Source organism: Lactuca saligna, chromosome 3 (assembly GCF_052625555.1).
Source record: "Lactuca saligna cultivar CGN05327 chromosome 3, ASM5262555v1, whole genome shotgun sequence".
Classification (NCBI taxonomy): domain Eukaryota; kingdom Viridiplantae; phylum Streptophyta; class Magnoliopsida; order Asterales; family Asteraceae; genus Lactuca; species Lactuca saligna.
The window spans coordinates 207,749,007-207,760,008 of record NC_136419.1 but is presented as its reverse complement, the minus strand read 5'-3'; the positions used below and the strand labels follow the sequence as shown (position 1 = coordinate 207,760,008).

Genomic DNA, 11,002 nt, shown 5'->3' with positions numbered 1-11,002 from the left:
TACGGTCGGAGAAGCTCTACGCGAAGTTCTCAAAATGCGAATTTTGGATTCGACGAGACGAATTCTTAGGGAACATGGTTAGCAAAGAGGTAATACACGTGGAACCTTCCAAAATCAAGGCCATTGAGAACTGGTCAGCACCGAAGACGCCTACGGAAATTTGTCAATTTCTAGGCCTCGTTGGCTACTATCGCAGGTTCATGCAGAACTTCTCCCACATAGTGAAGCCTCTTACAACACTGACCCAGAAAGGTGTGGCCTTTGACTAGGAAGAGAAGCAGGAAAGAGCGTTCCAAATGCTCAAACGAGCCTTGTGCAACGCACCAATACTATCCCTTCCCGAAGGAATAGAAGACTTTGTAGTCTATTGCGATGCATCGAATCAAGGGCTCGGATGTGTTCTGATGCAGCGGGGTAGGGTCATCGCCTATGCCTCGAGACAGCTAAAGACACATGAGGTCAACTACACAACCCACGATCTTGAACTAGGACCAGTTGTGTTTGCAATGAAGATCTGGAGATATTACTTGTACGGAACGAAGAGCACTATCTTTACAGACCACAAGAGCTTACAACACATCTTTGACCAGAAGGAGCTCAACATAAGACAACGACGGTGGGTCGAGCTACTCAGTGATTACGAATTCGAAATTTGTTATCATCCGGGTAATGCCAACGTAGTAGCTGACGCCCTGACTCGGAAGGAATATTCTGGTTGTAGAGTCAAATCGTTGACTATGACTATCCATTCACACTTGTCCACCCAAATTAAGGCAGCTCAGCTTGATGCTTTGAAGCCTGAAAATGTGACGGGTGAATCCCTAAGAGGGATGGATAAGAACTTGGAGGTTAAGGGTGGCAGAGCTTATTATTTCATGGACCGGATCTGGACCCCGAACCTAGGTGGTTTCAGAGACTTGGTCATGAATGAGGTGCACAACACTCGTTATTCCGTGCACCCAGGATCACATAAGATTTATCTGGACCTCAAAAAGTTATAATGGTGGCCTAACATGAAAGCAGAGATTGCTACCTTCGTGAGTAAATGCCTTACTTGCACAAAGGTCAAGGTCCAATACCAGAAACCCTCCGGTCTTTTACAACAGCCGGAGATACCAGAATGGAAGTGGGAGCAGATAACTATGGATTTCATAACCAACTTGCCCAAGACGACGGGTGGACTTGATTCCATATGGGTCATCGTCGATAGACTGACCAAGTCTACACACTTCTTATCGATCAAAGAAATAGACAAGATGGAGAAGATTACAAGGACTTACATTAAGGAGATTATAAGACTGCACGGTGTTCCCTTATCCATTAGCTCGGACAGAGATAGTAGATTCACTTCGAGGTTCTGGCAGTCGTTACAAAGTTCCTTAGGAACTAGGTTGGACATGACTACAGCCTACCATCCACAGACCGACGGGCAAAGTGAGAGAACTATCCAAACCTTGGAAGATATGTTGCGAGCCTGTGTGATCGACTTCGGGAAAGCATGGGATACTCATTTACCCCTTGTCGAATTTTCCTATAACAACAGTTATCACACGAGCATAAAGGCTGCTCCATTCGAGGCCCTCTATGGCCAAAAGTGCAGATCCCCTCTATGCTGGGTTGAGGTGGGTGATACCCAGTTAGCTAAAGGACGAGTTCCTGAAAGCACTCTCACAGGTCCGAAAATCATACGGGAAACGACGGAGAAGATCGTTCAGATCCGTGAACGATTGAAAACCTCCAGATACCGACAGAAAAGCTACGCTGATAAACGTAGGAAATCGTTGGAATTCTAGGTGGGCGACCGCGTTCTATTGAAGGTCTCACCCTGGAAGAGCTTGATACTCTTCGGAAAGCGTGGAAAGCTAAATCCAAGGTACATTGGGCATTTCGAGATTCTCGCAAGAATCAGCCCAGTAGCTTACAAACTTAATCTACCGTGCGAACTCAGTAACGTACATTCTACCTTCCACGTATCGAACTTGAAAAAGTGTCTTTCCAACGAGACTCTTTTTATTCCACTCGATGAGATCGAGATCAATGAGAGCCTAATCTTCATGCAGGAACCAGTAGAGATCATGGACCGAGAGGTCAAGCAAATAAAACAAAGTCGTATCCCGATAGTGAAAGTTCGTTGGAACGCCAAGCGAGGACCGGAATTCACTTGGGAGCGTGAGGATCAAATGAAACTGAAATATCCTCGTCTTTTTACTTAGTGATTTGTAACTACTTATTTGCTTAAATTCTAATTTCGGGATGAAATTCCTTCTAAGGAGGGGATGATGTGACAACCCAAAATTCTATTCTGTACAAACAATATCACTTCAATAGAAGTCAGAACAGTTGCGGTATGTTTTCAGACTTTTTAGTATAAGTTTGAGTAATTCAAGGGTTTACACTTAAAGAGATATCAGGATAGAGGATGCACTAGGGTTTTGTGCAACTCTGTTATTTCAGAACTCTATGATATTAGAGTTCATTTCTTGAATAAAAATATTTTCTGCCAAAAATCCCAGGACTATACATATGATTCTTAACCAAATTATTTCATTAGTTACATTTCCAACTAGAGAAAGGTCATTTCTCTCTCATGGATCTTCGGGTTTTCATCCCAAATCGTGAGTAACTTTCTCTAGTTGTATTATATAGCTTATTAAGTGCTTAATAACATAGAAATCATCACAAAACCACAAGATTTTAGAGTTTACTGCCCAAGAACACCTTGGGAAGTAAACTCTTTTATAAGGGTTAGATGATGCCTAGCCCTTTCCCCGTGATATGTAACCACCTTAGGCTTGTATGCTAGTGTTTTTAAGACTAGAAATCATCCAAGAACACCAAGATTTAGGTGTTCACGACCCAAGAAGTTCTTGGACCATGAACTCCAAACTCAAAGGCGAAAGAGTGCCTTAATCACTCCTAAACCCTTGGACAATAGCCTTGATTTACTTCTAGTGAATTTAGGGACTTTAAATCATCAAATGCCCATCCCCATGAGAGATTATGGCCGTAATCTCTAAGGGAAATGGTCTTTGGGCCGTGAACATCAAGGAAGGGTACCAAAGTGTGCCTATGGCCTTCATTAGCCTTTGATAAATATCTAGAACCTATCCTACATGAGCATGGGACTTGAAAGAATTAAAACACCCCTCTTCATATGAGTCTACGGCAGTAAACTCAAAAGAAATTGGACTTGGGGCCGTAAACTCCTCAAAGGATTGTATAAGTGCCCTAAACCCTTCCAATAATTAATCCACCAAGAGGGAATGCTTCTAGGGATCATTTAGAACTTCAAAACACCAAATGAAATTTAACCTAGGATTTCACGGCCGTAAACTCAAGGGTTTACGATCGTAAACTCCTTGTGTGGGGTTTATTGGAGAGTAAACTCATGTATGTGGTCCCTTGGAACCCTAAACTCACTAGCCTTATCCCACAACAACTTAGATGCAATCCTTAGGGCTTATAACACTTATATAAAGTGTTTATTATGTTCTAGGATGTCTTAACATTATCAATTAGTATTTTAAGACTAATTGGATACATATATGTGGTATTATATGTTAACTAGGATTATAATTTGTGTTTAGGACTTCACTTGTCACCTAGTGATCCTACATCTTTAGTTCATCCGTACCACTCACTATAGGTGAGTTCATACCCCTTAACCAATGATTTAAATGTTTTTAAATTCTTTATGGGGGGAATACAAGTTAAATACTTATAGTTATTACATTAATCACATGTGATTAATAACCACAAAACCAGTGATTTCTTACTGTTCAAACTCTTTATCAAACTGTATTGTTTCAAACTGTTTTACAAACTCTTTTACTTATCAAATACTTGTACTTAAACTCTTTTATACTTATTATTAATTTCATGTCTATGTATGTATAGTTATATAAGCAATGTTTAAAAGGCTTAGGAAGGTCTGCCAGCCCTATTTCCTTTTCGCGCTTGAGATGTGGTCTGGTGGGATATCGGGTATCCATCCGAAGGTCATTCAAATATTAGTTATATATCATGTGTACATATATAATCATAAAGGTCCTTCCAGTTCATTCGGTACGCTTGAGTAGCAAGGGTATACTTCCATGTTCATACGTACCAGTTACATCACTAGTAAGTTACCATAGGGGTAGCACAGGAGGACACTAATACTATTGCTAGAACAATGAAACATACAAGGATTCAGTTCATTCATGAGTCGTTTCGAGTAGTACTCACTGTACATTACTATACATGCTAGATAAAAACATAACATACATTCCAACTAGTACACACAGTACATTACTATACATGCTAGATAGAGAGAACATACATTACAGTTAGCACACGCAGAGCATTTCAGTATGTACAGGCTAGACAGAGAAAGATTACACTTTCAATTAGCACATTCATTACATATACATTCATGCAGTTATGTGAACCATTGAGCGGGTCATGGCACTTCCCGCCACGACCGCTCTTGTATCCTGAATCTCCTTAATTGGAGAGCGTATGAGTTTGCGTATAGATCTATATTGGATTGACTATCATACACCTTGCTGCTCGCTACACTGGGACTTGCAAGTCTACAGGTGCCAAATGTCATTTCTTTCGGCGTCTTACATCGTCGTTTTACTAGAGTCGGTAGCAGGATACAGGTCGATCACATGTTACTTTGAACACCTTTTGTGTTAAGGTAGTTAGTACCACAGTAGTCATTCATTACAAATACTACGGTACGATAATATTTTCCCATTACTTTCACTTCGTGAATATTCACACAATGCACAGTAATGTAGTAACTCTATTTTTGGTTGATGATAGTCAGAATTGGGAAACACACACTCTAACAAGAGACATACACACAGACACGAGATGCCTTGGTAGAAGGCTACAGTTAGTAGGAAACATAGGGTTTTCTAGGAGAGTTCAAACATTATACAAAACATTGTACAAAATATCTTACAAAAACATCCTTCAAACGTTTTCATACAAACTCAAACATTAATATACTTATGATCTCACCAGCATTAAGCTAATACTCGCTTTCAAAATAACTTGTATTCTCATGTCACCACTAGACAGGTACAGGTCCTAGGCTTTTGAGAAGATGGAGTTCGTCCAAGACTCATCTTTTATTTTGATATGTATATTTTTGGTGTTTATAACTTTGATAGAACACACATGTATGAAATTATATTATTAATGCAATGGATGATGTTGTTGCTTGTTTACTACTATTCATTGTTGTGATACTATACATGACGTCCTCCGCCCCAGAATGTTTCCGCCATTCATGGTTTTGGGGTGTGACATATATATATATATATATATATATATATATATATATATATATATATATATATATATATATATATATATATATATATATATACATACATATTATATCCGATATCCATGTGATAAGCATCAGTTCTTATTATAAATAAGATACAATCCCTTCAATCATGTGATATACTTGTATAGATTAGTAAATAATCAACAACTGGGTAAACCCTAATGTTGAGTTTGTCTTGGTGACCGTCTATGTGACAAACCGTCTTCTTGCTAAAGACAAACCCTTTATTTATTTTCTATTTTTTGTTTTCTTAGATTAGTTTACTTTTGTTATTTATACTTGAAGTGTATCTGATCGATACGAACCTTCACAAATAATAACCTTGGATGATTCAAAAAAGCAAGAGGTAAATCAAAAACACAAGAGGACTAGGGATTCTCGAAAATCAGGTATAACATGGTTTCTTTAGTTTTTCACAAATATGCATATTGTAGAGAAAACCCTAGGATTTAATATCACTGATAGGTTTTCTAGGTTAAAAAATTATAATCATCGTGATTTTCACTACGGAATTTACATACGACTGTTTATGTACTCATGCAACCTAGAGATCTATGGCTTTTGTCATAACAACAACATACTTTGAAAAACCTAAACTAACCTATGTAAAATCGAAAATCATAAGATTACAAAAATACATTTTCTATTTTCTAAAGTAACAATATAATTTTCTTCAAGGTCTTCTTTGGAAAGCATGCACCAAACTATGATCCCTCCAGTAGCTCACACCAAAAAACATAGAAATCTAAGGAACGATTTGGAGAGAGAAGGGATGAAATTTTATGGCTATGACTTTTCTATGGAGTAGTGGCTGAAAATCCTGGCCCTAAGGGTCTTATTTATAGGTGCTAAGATACTAGGATAAACCCTAATTTGAATAGTAAAATATTCAATTTTAGTCCTTATTCAAATTAGTTTTCTTTTATGCATTCGGATGCTTCTGGAACTCCTTGGAGGAGCTTCCAAAATCGTTCTATGCATGGATGTTCTAGAATCTCTCATTTGCTCAACTTTTAAACAACTGCATCTTAAACATTGTACATCTAATTAATTTCAATTAATTCAAAATTAATTTTCAATTAATTCGCAGTAATTCTAATCAATTTCTAATTAATTTATAATTCATATAATAAACTAATAAATTATTTCATCTATCTCCCAATATCATTCTCAGTTATTTTTGTTCATGAGAGCAACCGAAAAAACATTTTACTTTCATTCTCAATATTACATTAATTTAGTTAAGACATTAGACACCTTAATCCTACTAAAAGATCGATCGTAAAAAAGATCGGACTGAAAAAATACTCGAGACAAGTCGGAGAAAATGGACAATTCCAAGATTGGTCTTAAAAGACTCGTACCATTACCAAACAAACATGAAAATGATCTTAAGGCTGACCTGGACAAGTTTAAAAAAAAAAAAAAAAAAAAAAAGAGATAGAAGTCAATATTTTTAAACGTATGAATTTTGTGTTTACACATTTTTAATCAAATACTAACTTTTTATTTTCTTTTATTAATTATTAGCGTTTAATATATAGGAAATCTTAATATAGTTTAGTTTTAATCACACATTTATTCACGAAAAAACTCGAAATTGAAAAAAAACATGAACAAAAAAAATGTAATCGAAACGAAACGCCGGATCGGATCGAACAAGTCCGTTCCAAAAAAACAACCGTTGGTGAAATACCAAATTTGGGACCACAAAAATATATTTACACAAAAATAAATACATAGATACAAAGGTGTTGGGCCCAAAGTTAGGCTATACACATATGGGCTAATAAATAACTCGTTAGTTAATTAAAATGGAGCCTTTACACATCAATTTTTTTTTCTTTTTTGCTTGTAATATTAGGCCATCAATTATAATGGAGCCTTTGCACATCAAATTTTTTCTTTTTGCTTGTAATATTAGGTCATCCATAATATGGTGTGTATGATTATTTAATAGAATAAATATGAATATAATATAAAGAAAAGAGAGTATGGAGTTCAATGGCCATGCAAGTACAATAAAAATGTAATGAAATTTTCTGATTTTTTTAAGAGTTGAAATGAATGTACACATTTTTTTCCTACATGGCATTTGATATAACTCTTAATGGGTTTAATACATTTGAGATGCTCTTGGTGTTTCATTTCATGCAATCCAGACAATTCTTAAAAAGGAATTATCCAACACAATGTTTCGACCCCTTACCTAATGAGGCAAACTCGTCCAAAAACAAAGAATCAACTCCTAAGTGGTTTAGTAATATTAAATTGTCTACCAAATCATCTTGCTGTCCAAATAATAAATAGATACATATACATCTGCATGTGTATGTATGTATATCATGCATTCAATCTATAAAACCCACGGAAATTTTTTAAATGACAAGAAATAAGATCATTTACGTGATCTTCCACTCAATTGAATATAAGGATAATACATTGGTAAGTTAAAATCAGGCCTCTCACTAAAAGCCGAAGTCTGTTTATTTTAATACGACGAGTTATTCTTGATTTACCTAGTCGATCACACTTCCAACACATCAATGGTGATGAAACCATAAGAAACCCAAGAAGTATTATTAAACCATTTTTTAAATTTTCATGCTGTTTCTTCTCCAAACCAAACTTTCTCCAAGAACTGGCTAATTCGTTCCTTATATATACATCCAACTCCATGAAACTCTCTCCACCAAACTTTCAACTCCTTAAAGTGAAGTACGTACTTGAAACTAACAATGTCAAAGATCAATGGCAATGGTGCATCAGGACATCGCTACTCATCAGCAACTAGGCGTCTCCCTACTCCTGGAAAAGCCACTGTGCTCGCAATTGGCAAGGCCTTCCCAAGCCAACTTATACCACAGGATTGCTTAGTTGAAGGCTACTTTCGAGACACAAACTGCATTGATCACGCCATGAAAGAGAAGTTGGAACGCTTGTGTAAGCACTCTATTAATTACATTCATTTACATATGATGCTAACACTTCGTTTCTTTTAAAACAAATATGCTTAAGTTATAGTTTTGTAGAATACGCAATGTAAAGATTTATACGTTAGCCAACTTTATTGTTATTCTTTTACTGTTATGTTTTATTTTTGGTTTAAACGAGGACTAAAAATTAGTATAGAGTACGTTAATTGAAATCTTTAATGCATGCATGCGTCATTTGATTTTGTTTAATTTTTGCAATTTATATATTCGTTATCGGTTTTCATATTGATGGATCTTGAAACTAAATCAGCAAAATAACGTTGTCTATATAAGATTTTGATAATATTACGTTTATATTTATCCAATCACTTTAAAATGATTCTTTGTATATGCTTATAGTTTTTCCTTCCATAATTTACTTTAAAAAAGATAGATGTAAGTTAGAAAATTTTGAACGAGATGACTTTTTGACGAGTGATCTCTCAATTGAATTCGGCTTGGATTGTAAAATGAAAAAAATAATAATAATGACATGATGTTGTCAACTATCGTTTGTGTCAAATGCAGAATCATTGATAAACACTTTATTTAGACAATTATTTTTTATCATATACATCTTTCGTAGAAATAAACGTTTTGTATGTTGTTACAATTAGAAATAATACGTGAATCCGGATTTTTGTTGCATTCATAACATAAATATCTCTTTTTTTCTTTCTTTTGCTTTTGGAATGTTAGGTAAAACAACCACAGTCAGAACCAGATACACCGTAATGTCGAAGGAAATCCTCGACGAATACCCCGAACTAGCGACCGAAGGGACAGCAACTATCTCCCAAAGGCTAAGCATCGCGAACAAAGCAGTAACCGAAATGGCAAAAGACGCTAGTTTAGCATGCATCAAACAATGGGGAAGGCCCGCAGAAGACATCACTCACGTAGTCTACGTTTCCTCAAGCGAAATTCGTCTTCCAGGAGGTGATCTTTATCTTGCTAATGAACTTGGACTAAGAAACGACGTGAATCGCGTAATGCTATACTTCTTGGGATGCTATGGTGGAGTTACTGGCCTTCGCGTCGCTAAAGATATCGCAGAAAACAACCCTGGAAGCCGAGTACTGTTGACCACTTCGGAAACAACCATCTTAGGGTTCAGGCCACCAAGCAAGTCTCGCCCATATGATTTAGTTGGAGCCGCTCTCTTCGGAGATGGTGCTGCGGCAGCCATTATTGGTGCCGACCCAATAGCAAAAACCGAGTCGCCATTTTTGGAACTGAGTTACGCTGTCCAGCAGTTCCTCCCAGGGACTCATAGTGTGATTGATGGGCGACTTTCGGAAGAGGGGATAAATTTCAAGCTTGGACGTGACTTGCCTCAAAAGATCGATGATAACATTGAAGGGTTTTGCAATAAGTTGATGGAGAAAGCTAGCAGTGTGAAGAATTTCAATGATATGTTTTGGGCTGTACATCCTGGTGGTCCGGCGATATTGAACAGGTTGGAGACTACACTGAAGTTGAGAGGGGAGAAGTTGGATTGTAGTCGGAGGGCTTTGATGGATTTTGGGAATGTGAGTAGTAATACTATCATTTATGTGTTGGAGTATATGAGAGAGGAGCTGATGAACAAAGAGATTGGAGAAGAATGGGGTCTTGCATTGGCTTTTGGGCCTGGCATTACTTTCGAAGGAATTCTTCTTCGTAGCCTCAATTAAGTTGAAATGAAAAGAAAAGGATTCTCTTTTAGGATTTACGTATTAATAGTTTTTTAAATGGAGTAACGAAAGAAGAAACGAATATTTTCGTTTTTAAGCATTTTAAGGAAATGTTATTAATATTGGAATGTTTGATCGTTTGAATTATTCGAATGTTTCATGATAAAGAGTATAGTAGCCAACGTAGGATCAAAGATACTTCCTGTCACGACTTCATAGTTCATACTAAATATTGTCAATTTTATAATCCGTAGAAACGGTTGGTATATTTAAAATTTTTATATAAATAAAAACATAATAAATATAAAAAAACCAATATATTATCGATTGCAACTAATTAGAAATTAATTGCATAATCAACATAAACATAATAATATTATTAGGATAAGATTTTGTATTTTTAAAAGTTGAATTGAATTTGATTGCTTACAAAATAATAATAATAAAAATAATAGAAAAATATCACGTTTTAAAAACACATTCTAAAAAACTGATAAATATTATTTTTATGTTTCATTTATTAGAAAATGTGTGTGTTTATATATATATATATATATATATATATATATATATATATATATATATATATATATATATATATATATATATATATATATATATATATATATCAAGGCCTGCGCTACTCTTTGCAAAATTAAACAAGGGTTTAGGTACCCTAATTCTGAAGCCCCCTAATTTTAAAGTTTAATGTTTTATATATATATATATTCATATTTCTTGGAATACAAAGACAAGTTGAAGCTTGACTTGTTGATAAAAAAACTGGTTTATAAAACTTAAAGTTTTAAAGTTCGAAACTATTTACTTACTTCAAAGTCCCCAATCTCAGTTAATGTTTAATTTTTATGTTATTTAATATATTAATATAAATATCTAAAAATTTACATCATATATCAAATTTTCAGATTTTTTTAAAAATAGTATTTTATGTTTTTTTTTTAAATGCAGATTTTTTTAATTTTTTTTTATAGAAAACATATGCT

The 11,002-nt window shown here is 35.3% G+C and overlaps 1 protein-coding gene across 1 annotated transcript; it reads left to right on the top strand.

Annotated features, from left to right (window-relative positions):
* The first annotated feature begins 8,035 nt into the window (after positions 1–8,035).
* On the top strand, positions 8,036–10,111 carry LAP6 (Chalcone and stilbene synthase family protein). The gene is made up of 2 exons (XM_078982508.1): positions 8,036–8,290; positions 9,022–10,111. The coding sequence occupies exons 1-2, from the start codon at positions 8,086–8,088 to the stop codon at positions 9,996–9,998; spliced, it is 1,182 nt and encodes a 393-aa protein (XP_078838634.1). The 5' UTR covers positions 8,036–8,085; the 3' UTR covers positions 9,999–10,111.
* Positions 10,112–11,002: the final 891 nt, after the last annotated feature.